Source organism: Halichondria panicea, chromosome 2 (genome assembly GCF_963675165.1).
Source record: "Halichondria panicea chromosome 2, odHalPani1.1, whole genome shotgun sequence".
Taxonomy (NCBI): domain Eukaryota; kingdom Metazoa; phylum Porifera; class Demospongiae; order Suberitida; family Halichondriidae; genus Halichondria; species Halichondria panicea.
Window position 1 is genome coordinate 186,620 of NC_087378.1, and position 22,201 is coordinate 208,820.

Here is a 22,201-nt window from a genome sequence, read left to right on the forward strand (position 1 = left end):
GGGTCATGTTTTTTATGAGTGCATACACCACGCCCACAATAATACTTCAACCGCAATCACAATAAATTAAAACACAATGCACAAAACTATTGTCTAAAAAAGTTTTATTGACAATTTAAGAGAAAACAAAAAGTCAAAAACTAACATCTCGGTCTATACACTGTGCTACTCTACATGTTCAAATGAGCTCGACATAGTTAGCGGGGAAAATGCCAGTGGTGCCATCCAGCTCTCTGGTCCCACTCCACCAACCATCGTCAATCTTTTCTATGTCTGTGATGATTTCGTCAACATCAAAGGTAATTTCACCATCATCATCTGTGTGTGTGGGGAGGTGAAGAAGATCATAATAGTGTAGCAACTTCTAGTGATGCTAGAACTACAATTGTCATTGTATATTATTATTGTCACACAATATACAAATCTAAGTACTCTAAAAAAGAAGTGATATCTGAGAATGAACACAATGGTTGTTATGGTTATGTGTGTACCTGCTTGGTAGTCATACAAGGTCCTGGCTCTCAGTCCAGACTGCACGAGAAAATAAAGAGAAATTAAAATCCATGTACAACAAAACTCACAAAGGATTGTGATTTTAGCTAAGGCTTGTTAAGATACATGCTCATTCACTTACTCCGCCCTGGTCCTCAGCTTCCTCTAAACCTTGAACATCATCATAAAGGGGCTGATCAGGTTCCATTTCTTGACCTTGAACATCATCGTACAATGGCTGCTCTGGTTCTGGTTCCGGTTCCGGTTCCTGAGCTTGCACATCGTCGTACATGGGCTGGTCAGGTTCCGGTTCATCCCCGTACCCTGCAGCTGCATCATAGTAGGCATCCTGTGGTTGCTCCACCTGCGGGTCAACATCATCATACAGAGGCTGCTCTGGCTCAGCTGGGTAGTCATCAGCTGGGTAGTCATCAGCTGGCTGCTGCTCATAGTCTCCATATCCACCTGGAGTGGAAACAACAGTCTGTGCTTAGAATATAAAAATTGGTTTAGCAATGACCTTAAGCATAAGCATTAAAATGTTAGTAAGCTTTTTGAAAAGAGGTAACAAGTGCCCCTCCACACACACACACACACACACACACACCTGACTCCTGAGCACCTGCCACGTCATCATACGTTGGCTGATCCTCATCTGCCCACTCATCAACATCTTCTGGCTGGGGCTCAGGGGTTGGCTCTCTTGGAGGGGGGGTCAGCTCTCTGGGGGGAGGAGTTTCTTCCCTCGGAGGGGGAGTTGGCTCTCGTGGAGGTGACGGTTCACGGGCAGCCGCAGGGGGTGGCCTAACTACTCGTTTCGGGGGTCTTGATGGTGGTGGCCTGACTTGTTCAGCAGCCTTCTCTTCAAAGGCAGACATTTTCCCACGAACGTTTGCAGCCTCCACTCCTGGTCTCTGCTGTCTCTCCCTTGCCTCTCTCTGTCTCTCAGCCTCCACCTCTGTTTCCCTCTGCTTCAGCCGAGATTGCTGGGGGGGAGGGGGAGCGTTAACTTATGATTACAGGTAGAGATTAAGTGCTTACCAGCTTAGCTTCTTGTTCTTCCTTCTCACGCTTGAATGCTGCAGCTTCTTGATGCCTGGACACAAAGATTCTCAAAATTACATCATAATAATAGAACATACTTTTGGTCATCAATGCGTTTCGCTCTCTCTTGTGTAGCCCTTTCTCTCTGAGAGCCTTCTTGTTGCTGGATGGAGGAGAAACACAATTCATCCAAGCCAGTCACTAACAACTAATTTTAACCCCTCCCTTTTAACCCCTACACTACCTCTAAAGCCCTGCCGCTCTCACCTCTCTTTCCCTTCGATCCTGCTCCTCCTTCTTCCGCTGCTCAGACACTGATCTCTTGTCATCAGAACGACGACGATCCTCATCTTTCTGCAACCAAACATAACCCATAGTAATTACACTGCACACACACAGTAACTCTAGTAAGGAGGTGTCACTGTACAACTTACCTCAGCTTTGGACCAGAACTCATCCCTGGCTTTGGTGTTGATGTTGGGGTCAGCCTTCTTGTACACAGACCCCTACACACACACACACACACACACACACACACACACACACACACACACACACACACACACACACACAATAATAAGTAAAGACTATCAATTACAAACGCATTGTTTTGTGGTATGTCGGTCCCCAGGATTGTAAATCTAGATACTGAGTCAATGTTGCTACAATACGATACACGGGCCATATAAACCAAGGCTGACATATATAGGAGGGTTCCTATTAGCACTACTATACTGACAGTCACTCACCACAGGGCCGGCTGCAGGCATCGCACGAGCCTTCTCTTTGTGAACACTGAATTTAGCCCCTGAGGCAGTCGAGACTTTCTTGAGCACCTCATCTTCGTCCAAGTCCATCTCTGAGCGAGCGTTGATGGTCACATGAGCACCCTAGGGGGGAGGGGCATGTAACGAAAGTATTGTTTTGTTAACAATAGATGGTTTAGATTTGGATAACACGCAACATTGAAACCACAACTTTAAGATGCTCGCCTTCTGGTGATAGCTATCGTACATGCACCATAAACTGTGTACAGACTTACTCTGAAAAACTTGGCAACATCTGGTGTGTGTCTGGCACATGTTCCTTTGCGGTTAGAGGGAACACCCTCTCCTACCTGTGTGTGTGGGTGTGGGTGTATGTGTGCTATAAGGGAGGCAGTGCATGCGGCGGGAGAGGGAAAGGAAATAGAATGTATGGGTTTGTATTAAGGAGCGGGTATAATTATGAGTCATTGAGAGATGTGTGTGTGTGTGTGTGTGTGTGTGTGTGTGTGTGTGTGTGCGTGTGCGTGTGCGTGTGTGTGTGAGACGTCACTCACCCAGTTGACGAGGACATTCTTGAGCAGCTGTGTGTTTGGGTCCGTGACCTGGATGAACCCATACATGACCTTCCCACCGCTCAACTCCTCCACCATCTCCTCCAGATCACCCTCTGTAGACCACAATATACGCATCATTAACTATACACTACATATTCGCAAATATGTCAAATAAGCTGTTTTTAGATTTACATATATACAGCTATGCAAGACAACATGCAACAAATGTATGCCAGTGATAACACACACACACACACACACACACGGAATGGTTTCAGTGTTTGAGAGATAAGTACACACTATGCCATAAAAGATACACTAATCACTGGCCATGGCTAATACAGACTTATAAGGTAATGTTGATGAATTACCTCACAAAGCATCACACAAGGTACACACGAAGTGCAAAATGCACATATAATGTGTTTTGTGTGTATTCAGGTTAGGGTATGTACAGAGGGTGGTAGATAATCAAACGAGCAGAGCACACCAGATTGCAGAGCACACCATATTTCATTGACATACCTCCAGTCTCCACCACCTTGAGGTCGTTGCTCTTCCCCTCGTACCCAAACACAACCCTACATGGGAAGAGTATGTTATAATGGGAACACACATCAACCTGTGTCCAGGACATCTCTACATACATACTGTGTACATGTACGTTGTGTGTGCATCGTAACACTACAAACTAACTACTTCCATTTAATATGAGAATAACTAGCTCTTCTACCCTCCTAAGAATCAGACTTAAAGGCTAACTTCTTGATCCTCTACATAAGATCCCAGTGCCATAGGGCTGGTATATCACTGTGATGGCTGGTATACCACTGTGATGGCTGGTATACCACTGTGATGGCTGGTATACCACTGTGAGGGCTGGTATACCACTGCACTGTGCATGTGATGCATGGTCTCACCATTTGGTGTCCGTCTTGTTACTCAGCACGTCATTGTAAGCATCTAGCAGAGCTTTCTCGTTCTTCTTGAGGTTTATAGACATTTTCCCGAGTGCTCTCTAGTTACTTGGCTGACTTAGTACACAAGCTCTTGAGAATGTCACGTCAGCTAGCTGACAGTGATCACTAAAAGGTCAAAGGTCAGGGATATGGTAACGCCCACTTGTTAAAGCTCCGGTCAAAGTTCACCTGAGAGTTCAATTCCACCACACCCCAGACTAAGATTATCTGAGGTAAGTTCCTTGCATGCTGTACTTATGTTATTTACATGGACCCCTTGCTCCCTACAGTCAGCTGCACTCTGCATGGCCGAAAACAAGCAACCCAATCCTGTAGTGTTCTTTGATGTGTCCATCGGAGGTCAGGACATGGGTCGGATGAAGATGGAGCTGTTTGCAGATGTGGTTCCCAAGACGGCTGAAAACTTCCGTCAGTTTTGCACGGGAGAATTTAGAAAAGACGGTGTACCACAAGGCTACAAGGCGACAGCCTTTCATCGCATAATCAAAGATTTTATGATCCAAGGTACATTGTACATGTGTTGTGTGAATTGAGTATGCTCAGAAAAATGTATGTAATATTGCTATATAATAAGCTAATGCTAGGTCTCACTATGTAATCAGTGGGCCTTTATAAAAACAGCTGATTGATTACTCAGGTGGTGACTACCTCAAGGGAGATGGAACGGGAATGATGAGTATTTATGGTAGCTCCTTTCATGATGAAAACTTCAGACGTAAACACGATGGGCCAGGTCTCCTCTCAATGGCAAACAGTGGCCCTGGGACAAATGGTTGTCAGTTTTTCATCACCTGTGCCAAATGTGATTTCTTGGATGGGAAACACGTTGTGTTTGGACAAATCACCGATGGGTTGTTGATTATGAGAAAGATTGAGAATGTTCCCACTGGACCCAATAACAAGCCCAAACTGCCTGTAGTCATTACACAATGTGGACAAATGTAACAGAGATATCATCATTGTTATTTTGACCATTAATAATAATTATGTCATAATTATGCATTATTATAATAATGAAGTTAAAAAACACTTTCAGAACAATGTTATCTAGTGAACACCATTATTATGAGTTAAGAAACACAAAACAGAAAAATACAACTAATAAACATTTTGATGGTTGAGTTTAGAAACTAGTTAAGTCCTATGGTCGCTAGGAACTTGTCCACCTGTGTGTCCAGCCAGTCCCTGTGCGTGAAGGCAAGGAGGTCTTGGGGCAGAGCTTTAAATCCAAACTTGCAGCCCATGAGAGCCCCACACACGGCGCCATTGCTGCAGAGAGGAGGAGGAGAGATAGTAACATGTACTGGTTGATACTCTAGATGGTTATTATGAAGACAATCAACTAAAATTAACATATAAGGCTGCACCAAGCTAGTTAGGACTAAGAATATGCAAATAACTTGTAGAGTTTCTACTCTACTCATTACATACAGGCAGTTAACACAGTAAGCCTGTAGATTTTACCCACACCCTCACCTGTCTGCATCTCCACCCTCCATGATGACCTTCAGTAACATCTCCCTGAAGTCCTTACTGTTCCTTAATGAAAAGAAGCCTGCTCCCAATGCTTTAAACGTGTACCCCATGGTTTTCTGGTCATACAACTTGAGCTTGTCCAGAGACGAAGCCGTCATGTGATCCTTCAGCTCCACCTTCTGATCCGAGTGCTCCAAAGTTTTCTCACCTTCCTGTGTGTTTGCTGAGAGTGAAGCATAGACAAATTATATAACTTACTTCCATGGAAGATTTCACAAGTGCAGATAGCTGATTTTTGTTGTTGGGGTTGAATTTCCCCTGCAACATCAGGGCTATCTGCGCAAGCAAGCATACAACATTGTAATGAGAATTACACAATCATGTGGTCTTACGGCAATGGTGGTAGACACACAGCTGGCTGCACACCGCGGGTCAGCATGTGTGACCTTGCATATCTCAACAGTGTTAGCCACCACCCTCTCAAGATCTGTACAGTGATAATTAAAAACAGTTGGGACACGAATTGATAGCTAATACTTAATGTCTCCCTGAGATTGTTGGTATACTATACACTAATGATTGTGATTATAGACTCACTAACCATTAAAGTTGGCTACACCTAGAATGCTAGTTCTCATGATGGCTCCATTCGCAGCGAGGTACTTCCTGCATGATGTTAATTTAGTAAACAGACAAGAAAGATGAGAAGTGACTCTATATATATAATTATGCTCACCCGGATCTCTCCCAGACATCAATGGCAGCAGCGTGAGGGTCGGTGAGGAACTGGGAATGGGACAGTGTGCGACTGACAGTCATCCCGATTCCCATTCCACCAAGATCTCCAAACTCTGAGAATCCATGACTCCTCCAGTTCTGGATTCTCTTGGCAAAGTCCAATTTGTCCACACCTCCATTACGATCAAGAATCATTTGCAAGATGAGCAACATCTGTAGAAAAATATCATTAGAAGTTTGCGCGCGCGCGCACACACACACACACACACACACACACACACACACACACACAAGCTCTCTAACCTGATCAGTATCGTCAGTCCAATCTCCCTTGTCCCACCTGCAAGTAATTATGACTTACACAAATAGGGAGCTTTTAGTGTTACCTTGATCTGTGGAAGTCTTGATGAATGTCTGAATAGCCTGAAGGTCCTTTCTTCCCATACACACCTTTAGCCATCTCTTTGGTCATGAACTCAGTAGCCAGACCTGTGGGGGGAGAGAGATAGAGTAAGGTATAAAAACCTGTTTCATGTATAGACTATAAATTTATGGAGCGATGAGAGTTCGTTGATGGGCCAAAATGAATCGTTACTTTGGAGTAGAGATAGCTAGCTATAGAAATGCTCCAACTTGTGTGCAGAAGTCATGAACAATACTAGTACCTAGAGCATCTCCAATGGCTTGCCCGTAGATGACACCCTTCACTTTATCAACAATGTCCTCCTTAGACAAAGTCGACCAGTTTGGCTGGTACTTGACACTCCCTCCAGCAGTGTCTCCCTCCTTCAACTTGACAGCCTCTTCTGCAGGCCCTCCAGGCTCACCCACAGATACATCTCCTGCCTCAGGCTGCTCTGGACTGGTCGTCTCATGGACTGTAGGACACGAGTCCTCATTTACTTGTTGTTCCATCACAGGGTCTTCACTGCTGGCCTCCATTGCATTATGATAATAGTGATTCCAGAGTGATTCAGCATGCTGAGTAAGCAAGGGGGTGTGTCAGCTCAGCCCAGAGCTGCAAGGATTCACTTTCAGGATTCTTAGCTAGAATGGACGGTGCAGTGCAGTGAGTCGGTAGGAGAACTGGTGGTTTGTCTGTGAGCTTCAAAGTAAGTTGTCTTGTATAGGCTACCCGGGATAGGAGCACGCTAGATTTAAACTCTGACATGCAAAAAATCACTACTGCATGTACTGTACTGTACTGTACTGCTGTATAGAAATTAACCCTACAGTACAGATAATGCAGAGCTCTGGGTGACAGTCCACTGCTGCATGCTGTACATTATTTAATATTAAAATAATCGACACTTTTTTGCAGATATGGACGTTCCTGTGCAAAATCTCCCTCCACGCCCCAAGCCTCGGGTCCCCCGCCCTAGAACAGTACCCTCACAGCCTCTGCCCCCATCACAAGTAGCACAAGCCCCACCTCCACTCAGGCTAGGGGTGCTCGTAGAAGCAACCAAACCGTTTGCTACCAATGACAATGTTGGCATGCTTAGATGGCTTCTTGGAGGGAAGGTAGGTGGTGAGGACAGAGTGAGAGAGATCATTGTGTCTCAGGACAGCAACAGGGCTATTGTGGAGTTTGTTAACCCGGACCCAGGAGGTAAAACAACACTGTGTAATCAGGCCGGGGGAGTGCCGGTATAGTGAAAGCTATGAATTTTAAATTATATCTTTATCAGACACTTCTTTTGTTCATAACATAATTCATCTCCTACAGTCATACAGCAGCTAGTATCCACCAGTGCTGACCTCCTTGACCCCCTCTCCGAGCAACCACTCCGTCTAACTCAGATCGACCTGACTACCCTCTGCCTCGTAGTTACAGGCTTTCCACCATTTATCGATGAGTCAGCCCTAGAGAGCCACTTCCAAGGAGAAGCTAATGGCCAACAGATACACTCTGTACAGATATCAGCTAACAAAGAGTCTGCAATGATCACCTTCATGTGTCCTACAGGTGAGGTTCTTATGCGCATACTGATACTGTTTCACTGAGCATCTACATTTGTATTCTGTTCAATGCAGTTGCCATGGAATTGGTTGGAAAGAAAACACAGCTGTTTGGTCTTAATCTCCATCTTGAGCTTGGCTGCAACGTTAACAGTATTACAAACAGTGCTCTTGCTTGTCCTACCTCGACAACCGTACACAGCTCTGTTGCTCTGTGTGTGCAAGGACTCCCTGAGGCCATGTTGAATAACCCACAAATGTTGTCAGAGGCTTTAAAATTGTTTATCAAACAGGGTACCGGTTTTGAGGCAGCCGACTGTGGCATTGTGCAAGGACTGGCTTATCTGACATTTACTGATTCATCAGGTAAGTAGGTGAAAAAACTTAGTCTCATCACTTGCTATTAATATCTCTACAGCTGTACAAGCCATTGTGAACAGTCCACCCACTCAAACCTTCATGTCTGGAAGTATCCTGCACATGTCTGCTACTTCACAACCACCTGTTCCGTCTCAAGTCCCCCCTACTGCTCCGAGGGAGGCTTGGGGGGTGCCTGACACACCCACTGACGGGCAACTCCCGGGAAACGCATCTCCTCACTTGGAGAAACCAGTAACTGCACCTGTTAGACTCTCGAGCAGACCGCCAGTACCGCATCGAAGGCATTTTACAAGTGATGGAACTGATGGCCCATCATCGAGTAATATAAGACAGCACACCCCTCCTAGGTCGAATCAACCCCAATGGCATCATCAAGGAGACCAATATTTTCACCACCAGGGGCAACAGTCTTACTATGGGCCCATGCATCATAGTGCATCCTATCCTGATAGTGTGGGGGCCACTCCGGCACAGCAGCTGCCCTATCCCCCCCACGGATACCCCCCATATCCTGGCCAACCCCAGTGGGGAGCTCAGGGACAGGACATAGTGACTGTGCAGTCTGGGGCACCTGTACAACCTGCACATGTACAAGGCAGTCAACAAGGTATTAGCATATAGTAGGGGGAATTCCCCGGTAAAGTCCCTAAGCTCCCAACATTCCTGGTGTTGAAAGCACGGTATTGTGATACTACCCATGACCCACAATGAGCCACATAAACTTACCATCAGTACCACAATGACACATGATTCCTTGGTGACCCCCTCTGGTATATGTGTTTCCATTCTTATTCCAGGTCCACCAGAGGCTGCCCACCACTCACCAGCAAATGCCATGGCTACAGCATCACCTGGTTTGTGTCGGAAGATTAAAGTCAGCGACCTCCCTAAAGAAACTAGAAACCAGACTGTTCTGAAGTTATACTTCCAATCCTTAGCAGGGCTGGTTGCCAGCGTGGAAATGTTTAAAGACAGCACTGTTGTCACTTTGGAAAACCCTATAAGTTAGCATACATTGTGCATACATACACAGCATTCTCATAAGCACATTGTATAAACAGTATACAAAGTAGCAATGCTTGTTAGCTGTAGCAAATAAATAGTACTATTTGCATGGTTTACAGTCAGATAATTTCTTGATCTTGCAGGTATAGACAGGCTCATCCAGTTGTCTAGGACGAACCCATTGGAGGGTGTGGTCCTTGCCCTGTCTGCCCTCGAGCCATCAGATACAGTCCTCGTCTCTGGCCTCAATGACACTACTCCTGTTGTCCTCGTCAAGTTGATGCTGGCTGATTATATCCAACAACGCGACTCTGTTGAATCTGTGAAGCGGATATCTCCCACCCACGCATTAGTCATCTTCAAGTCCCCTGACAGTAAGTCACAAGTTAATACTAATTTTTAATTTTTAAATCAAGCATTACAGATGTTCAGAAAATAACAAGCAAGCCACTAATTGAAGTTGAAGGATTGCAACTTTCTGTGAAAGAATACTATCCGTTCATGGACACTAGTGAACTTGACCCCTCCTCAGCAAAACAAGATGATCCTCTGAAGCCTAACGATCCCCCCACCCCCACCAGTACCCAGGTGGTGGTACACAGTCCACAGAGGGACCCACTCACAAAAGAGCAACACTTTTACCTAAAGAACAGCCTCCCTGAGTTCAATGATACTCTGCAATCACTGAAAGCGTGTGCTAATATTGAGAAAGTTGGGAAGGACTATTTTGTGGTGATTTCACCTCTTGAAGGCTCTGGCAGTATTGATGAATGGAAGGACAACGTTGCTGCAGCTCTAAAAGAACACTTCGAAGAGTTATCGATTGAGACCATTGATTTTCCGAACAAGGAGGCAAAGTCAGATATCCAAGATATAATTTACGATCAAATGGATTCAGTCCTAGTGGTAAAGAGGAAACCGGACTCCTTTGTTATAGCTGGTTCCAAAGAAATTATTACTGAAATTTGTGAGAAAGCAACAGAAATTTGTCTGCAGTATCAAGTTACAATTCGTGCGATAGAGCTCCCTCGGAAACGTGTTAAATTTTTAGAAAAGTTCTACCACCACGAGTTCCAGAAACTAGTTAACAAAACGAGTGTTCATGCCATTCAGTTCAACACAGACAATGGGTTGATTACTGTAACAGCCAATCCCCCCGGCCACACAGAAGTTGACGAAGTGGTTGAGCAAAAGAACACACCAGAAGAGAAATCATTACAGTTGTCTCAGGCGGCCTATAAACTACTTTCTTCTCAAAGAGGTGCTCAAGAGTTAAACGAAATTTTTGATATTTCTGGTCCGCAAATTGTGTACGATATGGAACAAGTTCAAATCCCAGGTGATGTGCAGTACTATATTTGCTTTCTCTCTAAAGATGCGGAGGTTCTAAAGAAGGTCAAGAAAAGTCTGAAGTTGTATGTCCATGAGGTGGCGTTTGAAACTAGCCCTGCTAAGATACGGTTGTGCAGTAGCAAAGAATGGAGATTGTTCATAGCCACACTCAGTGAAGAGCACTTTGTGTCCATTACTGCTCAAGAAGATTCAAGCTCGATCATCATTACCGGTGAAAAACTTGCCTGTAATGGCATCAGTGAAAGGGTACAGAGATTTCTAGAGAAGCACACTAACATCGAGGAGCGTGTGACTGTCAGTCAGAGCGAATGGTTTGTTGTAAATAAAAATTTTTTGAACGAAGTTAATGGAATAAACGATCAAGCAAAGAAGAAGCAAGTCAAAATCGAGTGGCCTAAACCAAAGCTTAAAGTGTCTTCTCTTCCGATTGTTATCTCTGGAGAGCCTCTGGTGGTGGATAACATCAAGGTACAAGTAACAATGCTTCTGCAGAAGGTGTGCAAGAAGGAGTCACGCATCACTGGTGTGCCAGCTGTCGTACATGTGCTCGAGAGTATGGAAGATAAACTGCGTCTCCTAGAAACAGATGAGAGAGTTCGGATCGAAGTAACTCTTGAAAATGATGATACTAACGAGCTAGAGGCAGCTGCTCAAGTGGAAGGTGAACTCCCCCGGCAAGTGTGCGCTGGGACTTCCCCCAGTGGATCACGGGTGTCCGTTTACACTGGAGACTTTGCCCAAAATGCTTCCGTAGGAGTTATTGTGAATTTCATCACGTCTGATCCAAACACACAAGTTGGATGCCTCAAACATCTCCTTGAATCTGGAGGAGCTGATGCAATGGAAGATTTCAAACAAAAAGTCTCACAATTCATGGAGCTTAAACCTGGTACTGTGTTCAGGACACGTCATGGGCAACTTAAGTGCTCACAGCTGGTTCACTGTGTCCTGCCATCTTGGAAAAATACTATGGAGACTGAAGGTAACAAAGAGTACTTCCTCGAAGAAGCTTTGTACGAAGTTATGAAAGACACTGCACACACTGGGTCTATTCTGATCACCCCCGTGACATCTGCCCCCCTCCACTATCCTGTCAACACGTTTGTACGACTCGCCATGGATGCTGCTACTCACCAAACTAGTTCAGATCTGCAAGTCTCCGTCTATGTCGAGGAACTTCAGCATGCCAACAAGTTTCAGGGTGCTTTTCAGACAAGGAACTACCAAATTCATCAGAAGGTACCACTGGGGTCGCCATTGCTGGCTGCTAAAAATACTAAGAAGGAAAAACCTGCAGCTCTGGCTGCTAGTGTCAAGACAATCTCCAGTAACCTTGGTGACTTCATCACTATAGTCAACGGAGACCTGCTGCAACAACAGGTACACTGACTGAGAGGGCTTGTACTGTGAAATGACTGTGTTGCATTTGAATTTGGTTGTACAATAATCCATTTAGAGCATGGAATAATTGCTTTACATACATATTTATAATTTTATATATAAAATCAGGAGAGCATGATAATATTCATTCACTCGTGGTAAAAGTATACAAACTCTAATCTTCTATTTGTTCTACTAGGCTGATGCGTACATCAACTCCACCAATACCAAACTCGACCTGAAGAAAGGACAGTTATCTCAGCTCCTACTAAAGGCCTGTGGTGGTGAGCTACAGAAAGAATGCTCAGAGTACGCTCCACTGAAGCCGGGGCAAGTGGCAGTCACAAGAGCCAAAAACTTGAAGTGCAATCAACTCTTTCACATTGCTCTGCCTGACTACAAAACAGCCAATTCTGAGAGGGTGAGTTGTAGCTTCCGGAATAAAGCCCCTTACATACATCTATATGCTAGCTAGGTAGGTGCTTCAACTAAGTATTTCTACATGCAGCTGATTCTAATGGTACACTATCTTCATTGTGTACAGGTTTTTCGAGAAACAGTTCGACAGATTCTTCGCATAGCCAAGGACAACAGTGTATCCTCCATTGCCATCCCATCACTCGGTGTGGCTAATCTCGGCTACCCTGAGAATGTGTCAGCTAAAATCCTGTTCCAAGAAGTCATTGCTTTCCATTCCCAGTATCCAAGTTCCATTCAGAAGTTCATCTTTGTAATCTATGAAAAGAATGTGTTCCAAGTGTTCAGCAAAGAGTTTACCCAGCAAATGAGTGGGGAAGCCACTGCACAGGTGCGTGTGTTAGCATTCGTATTTGCCATCGAATAGTTTAGTAATGGTAACAACTGGTACAGTGGATTGCAGTGCACTTGCAGCAGAGAATTTCCAAACAGCAGTTGATACCAAACTCGGCAGTCCATAGTTAATGGCATCTGCTACATGTAATGAGCTTTTTTCAGCCTCTCTTGCAATAGCTAGGTCCTAGTGCAGAGCTACCTACTAGGTAGGTAGAATAGCCAACAGATTTGCTACTCACCAGACTGAAGATACTGCAATGGCCTTCAAAACTAGTTTGCAATCTAATTGTGGTTTTGCTGTCTGTTGCGAGTGCACTGCAAGTCTACAACGTACCCACTGTAAAGACAATATCTCTGGGTCATAATATATGTATGTGATGACTGATGACTAGGGGAATAATAGGTGTGGCTTAGTAGATTACATGATAGATAAGGTTTGGGTTCGATTCCCGCTTGGGGATTTTTTCTGAATACATCATACCTAGTCCCCCAGTTTCGTTTCATGGAAACTACACATTCCAACTTGAGTAGCACAAACTGACACACACACACACACACACACACACACGCACGCACGCACACACACACATACGCACGCACGCACACACACACATACGCACGCATGCACGCACACACACACACACACACACACACACACAGGCACCTCCAACAGCTTCCTCTCCAGCAGCAGCAGTAGCATTAGCCCCGCCCATTGGGAGCACCACCCTCATAATAGCCCAGGGCAATATTGCCGAGGAGTCGACTGACATCATTGTCAACACTACCTCTGAGGATATGACACTCAACAAATCGGCCGTTTCCAAGGCAATTCTTGAGAAGGCTGGTGATGAGCTACAGAAGATATGTAAACAGTATGTTGAAAATGGAATGCGATTGGATCACGGGCAAATTGTCGTCACACCAGCTGTTGGGAAACTCCGCTGTCGAAAGATAATCCATGCCCACGTACCTCACCAAGGGTCAATAGCAAAGTCATCCACTCACCACTGCCAGCTCATTGAGAAGATTGTTATTGACTGTCTACAAAAAGCTGAACACGAGAAAATGAAATCGATATCTTTCCCAGCCTTTGGTTTGGGAGGGGGTGGTTATTCGGTTGAGCAAGTAGCCGAGCCGATGCTCAAAGCCTTTCAGAAGTTTGGGCAGACACATCCACAATCTGTGAAGTCAATAAGAGTGGTCATTTATGATCCAGAACTGTACAAGCAGTTCAATGATTTCTACTGCAAATTCTTTGGTAACAGCTCATTGGATACAAGGCCACCCCCTAGTTTGTGGAACCGCCTTGTCGGCAGTAGTCATAAGGTCAATAGCGAAAGCCAGGAGCTTCAGGCAGGGGGTGGGGCTTCACTTAAGGCTCCACCCATTTGGGCTCTCTCACGCTCCATACCAAACCCCATAGTTGTCTTCACGATCTTTGGAGCCTCTGATGCCCAATGCGAGAAAATTGCGGACACTTTGAAAAAGTTGATCAAAGAAAAGTCCACAACAAAGACAATAACAGGTGCCCACATTGAACAGCTGATTGACGACGACGTGAAAGAAATAGTACAAATCGGGGACAAGCACGGCGTTCATGTGAAAATGGTGGCCAAAATAAAAGAGATTCATATTTCTGGGGAGACATCTAAAGTTTTGGGAGCTCACAGCGAGATTCAAAAGATTTTAAGTGATATTGAGAGATCGATGATTGAGCTTCGTGATTTAGAGTGGTTGAGTGCAGACGATGATGGGAGGTATGAAGCATACCCCCCTGAGGCTAGCATGAGACTAGAGCGTGCCTTTAACAAGGGACTGAAAGCTATTGAGCTGACTGTGGACAATGTTGTCGTGGTGATTGATATTCAGAATTATATGGAAACGGACAAAACGACTGGAAAGAGAAGGAACATTATGCGTTCTAAGAAGTCAATGGGATCAGTCGGTATGTATATTTATGTGTGTAGCATGAAGTATTGTACCCTTTGTACAGCATGACTGTTATTCCTGCATGCCCCTCCCCCTTGATAGCAAATTAATGTTATTGTGTGTATTTGCTCTCTAAACCTGCATGTATGTGAATGAATGCCCTACACTTGTGTGCAGATTTCCCCCCCACATGGGAGACCCCCCACAGCACGGGTGGTAAGAGAGAGCCGATGACCAGGATTGAAGTGGACTCAGGAACACCAGAGTATATAGATGCAGTCAAAGAGTTTGAGGAGTCACTGAAAAAAAAAGGTGTCAAATACTCCATCGAGAAGGTTGAGAGGATTGAGAATATCACTGAGTATGCCAAACATGTTGCCTTGAACGACTCCATCAGAGTGAAACACAAGAAAGACCCTCTAGTGAAGAGGCTGTTCCATGGGTCCAGGCAAGAGAGCCTTGTACCAATTGCAGTGCAGGGATTCAACAGAAACTTTGCTGCTGATGCAAATGGTAAGTAAATTATTGAGGTGCTAATTTACATACTTTTTAAAAATTTCTCGATCTATATCCAGCTGCTTACTACGGGAGGGGAGTGTACTTTGCAGTGGAGTCTTCCTACTCTGCCCAGGACAAATATTCAGTACCTGACTCGAGTGGCCTCCGGTACATGTTTGTGTGTCGTGTGATCATCGGAGAGTATACCCAAGGCAATAAAGACATGAAGACAGCCCCTCCACTAACAACTGGCTCTAATGCAGTGTTTGATACTTTAGTTGAAAATGTGAACTCTCCAACTATTTTTGTAGCCTTGACTGATGCCCAGGCTTATCCCGAGTACCTTATCACATTCAAGAAACTTAATTGAGTGTTTACAACTTGTATATAGATAGTAGGTATAGAGACTGTTTATAGTGGCTATTTTTTATAGCCGGTCTGAGGACGTGTTTATGTTTTGCTATAATTTATACTGATAAAAAACGTTATAATTATACTGTAGCTGCCACAAAAGTGTTCAGAGCAGTTTCCTTTGATTTTTTTTCGCGGGCCTGCACAGAGGAACCCATAATGTGTAGGTACTCTCCTCTTGATCTCGAAGAAGTGCGCGTCCCTACCAGCGAGGAAGAGCGGCTTGGGATCGAGGCTAGACTATAGCTGCATGTGTGCAGTGGTCTATCTCTTCCCTTAGCTTTGTGCGACAATGTCCAAAGTGAAACGAGTACCATCCTTGCGATCGATTAGAAATAGACGTACGCTGGATCATGTGTAAGAGAAATTAACTGGTGGTGTGCAGTAAGCTCTATATATAAGTTGTCTTGTCTAGATATATCTATGGGCCTAGTAGATCTAGAGTTATTCAAACCCCTGGCATGCAGAGAATCACATTTCTAAGAACGTGCGTTCTAAGAGAGTAAGATTGAGTATATTATACTGTGTACAGTAGATCTAGATTAGTCTGCATGATAATGCAGAGCTCTAGGTGACAGGCCACTGCTGCATGTTCTATTATAATAGACTATATGTATCTTTGCAGAGATGGGCCCATGCATCACAGTCAATCCTATCCTGATAGTGTGGGGGCCACTCCGGCACAGCAGCTGCCCTACCCCCCGGGGGCACAGAACACAGCCATCGCTGATGTACATGTACAAGGCAGCCAGCAAGGTATATATACATGTAGATCTGGATGTGACATGTGACATTAGCATTATACATAATTATATGTTACTTTTATCATGGATAGAACAGGAAAGGGATTGGAAACGACCAGGCCACCCTGTGTCAATGGGTGAAACACTCCGAGTTGTGATTTCGCGCTCACGAATATTTTAGTTTTTACCGTACTCAGGTTGTATTTTAACTGTTTCTAGCTCTCCTATCCACTAGCAATCACTCAGGAGCTGGGAGGTACTCTAGAGAAGTAAGTTTACACCACTGACAAGCTCTAAGTCCGTTGTCTTTACTCTGTTTTTACTTTTTGTTGAGTTTAGCTTGAAATACTCCATGTCAACACTTTTCTCTTTCCCTGCTGTGAAGCTGAAACAGCAAAGGACATTGCTTGACTTGGTTATTATGTATCTAAGTGCTATATAGGATGGTTTCATGCTATGGATAAGCTGTACTGTTCATAAACGTTTGCAATAATATAATAGTCCTTCAAACTGCTTTAGTATACTTTTAGAGACACCACAGGCCTTGACCTCCCACGACTTCATAGTAAGAGCTATTCCTTCTTGTATAGCATTTATTTGTTTAGTGATAGCCACAGCTAGCCAGCAAGTCTTCTCGACAATGCAATAGAGAGCATAAGCCACAGCTTCACAGGAGACAAGTATTTGTTAAAATTAATACGGAAAGAAACTAGTAAACAAACTAGTTTACGGTTTAATTTTACAAAGGTTTACTAAAGTATACGAGTCACCCAGATTCTAGGTGACTCAGTTCGCGCATGTGCACTATCACCCATGTAATAGAGACCAGGCCGTATTTTAATCGGCCTGGTCTCGAGGCTAGTAGTTGATCAGAGGAGGTCCAACAGGCGCGGTGCAGCTCAAGCAATTAGCCTTTGATTGAACAATAATTATCCGCCACATCGTATGTTTTTGCTGAGAGTAATCAAGGGCTAATTACTTGAGCTGCACCGCACCTGTCGGACCTCCTCTGGTAGTTGATACTACAATGTAAACTAACAATCAGTACCCTCAATCTCACATTGACACATGATTAATTTGTCAACCCTGTGGTATAATGTTCTCATTGGGTTTAAGGGTTCTACGGTCTACGGCCCTCGACCACTAATTACCACTAATTACTACTTAGCCAATATCTGGCATATTGCACTGTGCTCATTAGCCTCGATTCCAGCCGCGAAGAAAAAGGCGGCCTTGTATGCGCATGCGCGTATATTACCCCAAAAAGGGGGTAATCCGTGTGTTTGTAGATACTGTCAGTAAAATAAACCGTATACTATTTGTATTCTGAAGTTACAGCCCATTACATAGAACTTATTTAGAAGTATTGAGCAAAGATGACTGAGTTCTTATGCCCTTTATTGTATCAAGCCAATTTAAGTCTCTACACCCTACACTGTAAGGCTTCAGATGTTATAGGAAAGGCATATATGTTCCTGTGGGTCCCCTGATGAGGCTGTGGTAATATGGACCAGGCAAGTCTTCTGCTACCAAATCTTGCCTTTATGTTCGACAAGATAGTCATTGCTGAAGATAAAGAAGCTAATGATCACTCCTGAAAGCTTTTAATAAGCTTTAACTTGACACTCAGGAAGTTATTCACTCAAGATCTACTGATGTATTAAAGAGTCCACCAGTCTTCCTAGCTGGCCACCACTCCTTCTAGCTGTCTGGGAGCTAGGGTTTCTTGAACTGTTTTTTGATAAATAGAGCTAGAAGAAGCAACACTGCTGCAGCATAATTATTCTACTTTGATTAGTGTCTCTGAAAGCTGCCATTGTGGTCACCTTAATTGTCATACGTATTCTTCTTTTTTGCAACTTAATCTGTCTGTTTTTTTACAATTTGTATGATGAAATTGCTGTCAATTATTTCGCGCATGCGCCTACAAGGTATACCAGGCTGCCTTTTTCTTCGCGGCTGGAATTGAGGCTATGTACTCATGCAACCAGGAGTCCTGATGCAACATATAGTAGGGGGAATTCCCCGTAAAGTCCCTGAGCTCCTAACATTCCTGGTGTTGAAAGCATCCCTAGTTGATACTACAATGTAAACCAACAATCAGTACCTCAATCTCACATTGACACATGATTACTTTGTTAACCCTGTGGTATATGTTCTCATTAAGGGTTTTTCCATTCTTATTCCAGGTCCTCCACCAGAGGCTGCCCACCACCCATCAGTAAATGCCATGGCTACGTATACAGCACCGTGTCGGAAGGTTAAAGTCAGTGACCTCCCTAAAGAATCTAACATTGAGGAGTGTGTGGCTGTCAGTCAGAGCGAATGGTTTGTCATAAAGGGAAATTTTTTGAATGAAGTGAAGGATCAAGCAAAGAAAAAGCAAGTAAAAATCGAGTGGCCTAAACCTGATCTTAATGCGATTGTGATCTCTGGAGAGCCTGGGGTGGTGGACGACATTAAGGTACAAGTATCAATGCTTTTACAGAAGGTGTGCAAGAAGGAGTCACGCATCACTGGTGTGCCAGCTGCCGTGCATGTGCTCGAGAGTATGGAAGATAAACTGCGTCTACTAGAAACAGATGAGAAAGTTCGAATCAAAGTAACTCTTGAAAATGGTGATACCAACGAGCTAGAGGCAGCTGCTCAAGTGGAAGGTGAACTCCCCCGGCAAGTGTGCGCTGGGACTTCCCCTAGTGGGTCACGGGTGTCCGTTTACACTGGAGACTTTGACCAAAATACTCCCGTAGGAGTTATTGTGAATTTCATCATGTCCGATCCAAACACACAAGTTGGATGCCTCAAGCATCTCCTTAAATCTGGAGGAGCTGATGCAATGGAGGATTTCGAACAAAAAGTCTTGCAATTCATGGAGCTTAAACCTGGCGAGGTGTTCAGGACACGTCATGGGCAACTTAAGTGTTCACAGCTGGTTCACTGTGTCCTGCCATCTTGGCAAAGTGGTACAGAGACTAATGCTAACTTCATCTTTGAAGCTTTGTACGAAGATGTGAAAAACATTGCACACAGTGGGTCTATTCTGATTCCCCCTCTGACCTCTGCCCCCCTCCACTATCCTGCCAACACGTTTGTACGACTCGTCATGGATGCTGCTAGCAACCAAACCAGTTCAGATCTGCAAGTCTCTGTATTTGTCGAGGAGCTCCATCATGCCAACGAGTTTCAGGGTGCTTTTCAGACAAGAAACTACCAAATTCATCAGAAGGTACCACTGGGTTTGCCATTGCTGGCTGCTAAGAAGGAAAGACCTGCTCCTCTGGCTGCTAGTGTCAAGACAATCTCCAGTAACCTTGGTAACTTCATCACTATAGTCAACGGAGACCTGCTGCAACAACAGGTACACTGACAGGCTTGTGTTAATGACTGTGTTAGATTTTTTTAAATTCACTTGTACCATGATGTGCTCTGACACTAAGGAATATCCATTGAAACTCTCAGGATACTCTCCAGGGTACAAATCTAGGGTGTACATTCATATACCCTAGGGTACATGGCTGTAGCTGCTTTACGTACATTGTAACAAATCTCACTAACTTTAACTAATCTTCTATTTTTGCTCCACTAGGCTGATGTGTACATCAACTCCACCAATACCAAACTCAACCTGAAGCATGGACAAGTGTCTCAGCTCCTACTAAAGACCAGTGGTGATGATCTACAGAAAGAGTGCTCAGTGCACGCTCCACTGAAGCCGGGACAGGTGGCAGTCACGGGTGCCAAAAACTTGAAGTGTAATAAAATCTTTCACATTGCTCTGCCTAAGTACAAAACAGCCAATTCTGAGAGTGTGAGTTGTAGTCTCTCAACTAAAACCTTACATATATATTACACGTACATTGTACTAGGGGCTTCAAATAATCTATTTTACAACCAATTCTATAAGTGATGTGCATTTTTTCGTTGCATCAGTGTGTACAGGTTTTTCGAGAAACGGTTCGACAGATTCTTCGCATAGCCAGGAGCAGGAGTGTGTCCTCCATTGCCATCCCATCACTCGGTGTGGCTAATCTCGGCTATCCTGAGAACGTGTCAGCTAAAATCCTGTTCCAAGAGGTCATCACTTTCCATTCCCAGTACCCAAGTTCCATTCAGAAGTTCATCTTTGTAATCTATGAGAAGAATGTGTTCCAAGCATTCAGCAAAGAGTTCGCCCAGCAAATGAGTGGGGAAGCCACTGCACAGGTATGTGTGTTAGCATTCATATTTGCTGTTGAATAGTTTATCGTAACTTATAGTAACCATAAAAATGTTGATCAATTATGTAGCCCTGAGAATATCTTAGTGAACCCCAAAACTTAGCTAATGGTAACAACTGGTGCAGTGGATTGCAGTGCACTTGCAACAGAGAATTGCCAAACAGCAGCAATTGTGGTTTTGCTGTTGGCAATTTTCTGTTGCGAGTGCACTGCAAGTCTACAACCCACTGTAAAGACAATATCTCTGGGTCATAATTATATGTATGTGGTAGGGGAAGAATAGGTGTGGCTTAGTGGTTAGGGTGGTGGCTTAGTAGATTACATAATAGATAAGGTTTGGGTTCGATTCCCGCTTGGGGATTTTTTCTTTATTCTCTAAATACATCAGCCGATGACCAGGATTGAAGTGGACTCAGGGACACCAGAGTATATAGAAGCAGTTAAAGAGTTTGAGGAGTCACTGAGAAAAGAAGGTGTCAAATACTCCATCGAGAAGGTTGAGAAGATTGAGAATATAACTGAGTATGTCAAACACGTTGCTTTAAAAGCCTCCATCAGAGTGAAGAACAAGAAAGACCCTCTAGTGAAGAGGCTGTTCCATGGGTCCAGAAAGAAGAGCCTTGAACCGATTGCAGTGCAGGGATTCAACAGAAACTTTGCTGCTGATGCAAATGGTAGATGAAGTGCTAATTGCATGTATAATCGCATGTTGTCCTATTATTTGCTGTGATTCGTACAGTGATTAATTGCGTATCAGTAATTGCACGTCGTCATTAACGACATGCAATTACTGCCTTGACGACCGCACGTTTGACATAACTCATAACAAGCACTGGCAAGGTTAATAGCACTCGGCTGCGCCTCGTGCAATTAGTATATCCTTGCCATGCATTGCTTGTTACTCGTGCTATTAATCCCATATTGCACTCTTAGCCATGCAATTATATTATACCTGATTATACTAATTATCCATCTTTTTCCAGCTGCTCGCTTTGGGAGGGGAGTGTACTTTGCAGTGGAGTCTTCCTACTCTGCCCAGGACAAGTTTGCAGTACCTGACAAGAGTGGCCTCCGGTACATGTTTGTGTGTCGTGTGATCATCGGAGAGTATACCCTCGGCAATAAAGGCATGAAGACAGCCCCTCCACTGACACCTGGCTCCAATGCATTTTTTGATACTTTAGTCGATAATGTGAAGTCTCCAACTATGTTCATAGCCTTAACTGATGCCCAGGCTTATCCCGAGTACCTTATCACATTCAAGAAACTTAAATAGGATTGTAATTATGTGTGTATATAGATCTATGTAGTGTGTGTAGATAGGTATAGAAACTGTTATTATAGTGTTAGATAATTATTAGGTACTATTTTGCACTCCTGACAATGTAGTCTATACATATTCATTGTTTATAATTATGGCAATAACAATTTTTTTTGTACATTTTTTTGCAATTAATT

General features: G+C 44.0%; 4 protein-coding genes across 5 annotated transcripts; 2 read left to right on the forward strand and 2 right to left on the reverse strand.

The window, feature by feature from the left end:
- Positions 1-45: 45 nt before the first annotated feature.
- Positions 46-3,954, reverse strand: LOC135332295 (drebrin-like protein B). Its single transcript, XM_064527680.1, has 13 exons — positions 3,778-3,954; positions 3,383-3,438; positions 2,858-2,970; positions 2,579-2,653; positions 2,286-2,426; positions 1,971-2,042; positions 1,804-1,890; positions 1,635-1,699; positions 1,534-1,588; positions 1,100-1,478; positions 635-957; positions 492-531; positions 46-318 (listed from the first exon to the last, which is right to left on the reverse strand). Exons 1-13 carry the CDS (start codon positions 3,858-3,860, stop codon positions 179-181), a joined length of 1,629 nt encoding a protein of 542 aa, XP_064383750.1. The 5' UTR covers positions 3,861-3,954; the 3' UTR covers positions 46-178.
- Positions 3,955-3,956: 2 nt separating this feature from the next.
- On the forward strand, positions 3,957-4,878 carry LOC135332314 (peptidyl-prolyl cis-trans isomerase H-like). The gene is made up of 3 exons (XM_064527705.1): positions 3,957-4,049; positions 4,107-4,341; positions 4,475-4,878. The coding sequence occupies exons 2-3, from the start codon at positions 4,122-4,124 to the stop codon at positions 4,780-4,782; spliced, it is 528 nt and encodes a 175-aa protein (XP_064383775.1). The 5' UTR covers positions 3,957-4,049; positions 4,107-4,121; the 3' UTR covers positions 4,783-4,878.
- LOC135332304 (ADP-ribosyl-[dinitrogen reductase] glycohydrolase-like) lies at positions 4,822-7,038 on the reverse strand. The gene is made up of 9 exons (XM_064527690.1): positions 6,717-7,038; positions 6,438-6,540; positions 6,355-6,391; positions 6,050-6,264; positions 5,915-5,979; positions 5,706-5,800; positions 5,572-5,649; positions 5,314-5,525; positions 4,822-5,106 (listed from the first exon to the last, which is right to left on the reverse strand). The coding sequence occupies exons 1-9, from the start codon at positions 6,991-6,993 to the stop codon at positions 4,968-4,970; spliced, it is 1,221 nt and encodes a 406-aa protein (XP_064383760.1). The 5' UTR covers positions 6,994-7,038; the 3' UTR covers positions 4,822-4,967.
- Positions 7,039-7,041: 3 nt separating this feature from the next.
- LOC135332274 (protein mono-ADP-ribosyltransferase PARP14-like) lies at positions 7,042-22,195 on the forward strand. Of its 2 annotated transcripts, XM_064527651.1 has the most exons (13): positions 7,042-7,163; positions 7,373-7,663; positions 7,781-8,020; positions 8,089-8,379; positions 8,432-9,001; positions 9,192-9,398; positions 9,543-9,773; positions 9,824-12,132; positions 12,332-12,553; positions 12,677-12,940; positions 13,606-14,890; positions 15,052-15,387; positions 15,450-15,871. In XM_064527651.1, exons 2-13 carry the CDS (start codon positions 7,375-7,377, stop codon positions 15,740-15,742), a joined length of 6,537 nt encoding a protein of 2,178 aa, XP_064383721.1. In that variant the 5' UTR covers positions 7,042-7,163; positions 7,373-7,374; the 3' UTR covers positions 15,743-15,871. The 2 variants fall into 2 exon arrangements, with proteins under 2 accessions (XP_064383721.1, XP_064383722.1); XM_064527652.1 differs by lacking the exons at positions 12,677-12,940; positions 13,606-14,890; positions 15,052-15,387; positions 15,450-15,871 and adding exons at positions 20,466-20,729; positions 21,132-21,417; positions 21,727-22,195.
- The last annotated feature ends 6 nt before the right edge of the window (positions 22,196-22,201 follow it).

Coding starts and splice junctions, on each gene's coding strand:
- LOC135332295 (XM_064527680.1), bottom strand. CDS start 3,860: ATGTCTATAAACCTCAAGAAGAACGAGAAAGCTCTGCTAGATGCTTAC. Junction 2,971..3,382: donor CAAGGTGGTGGAGACTGGAG/GTATGTCAATGA, acceptor TGTGGTCTACAG/AGGGTGATCTGGAGGAGATG. Junction 958..1,099: donor GGCAGGTGCTCAGGAGTCAG/GTGTGTGTGTGT, acceptor TTTCCACTCCAG/GTGGATATGGAGACTATGAG.
- LOC135332314 (XM_064527705.1), top strand. CDS start 4,122: ATGGCCGAAAACAAGCAACCCAATCCTGTAGTGTTCTTTGATGTGTCC. Junction 4,342..4,474: donor CAAAGATTTTATGATCCAAG/GTACATTGTACA, acceptor TTGATTACTCAG/GTGGTGACTACCTCAAGGGA.
- LOC135332304 (XM_064527690.1), bottom strand. CDS start 6,993: ATGGAGGCCAGCAGTGAAGACCCTGTGATGGAACAACAAGTAAATGAG. Junction 6,265..6,354: donor GGACTGACGATACTGATCAG/GTTAGAGAGCTT, acceptor ATTTTTCTACAG/ATGTTGCTCATCTTGCAAAT. Junction 5,107..5,313: donor GAGGGTGGAGATGCAGACAG/GTGAGGGTGTGG, acceptor TCCTCTCTGCAG/CAATGGCGCCGTGTGTGGGG.
- LOC135332274 (XM_064527651.1), top strand. CDS start 7,375: ATGGACGTTCCTGTGCAAAATCTCCCTCCACGCCCCAAGCCTCGGGTC. Junction 12,133..12,331: donor GAGACCTGCTGCAACAACAG/GTACACTGACTG, acceptor TTGTTCTACTAG/GCTGATGCGTACATCAACTC. Junction 15,388..15,449: donor CTTTGCTGCTGATGCAAATG/GTAAGTAAATTA, acceptor ATCTATATCCAG/CTGCTTACTACGGGAGGGGA.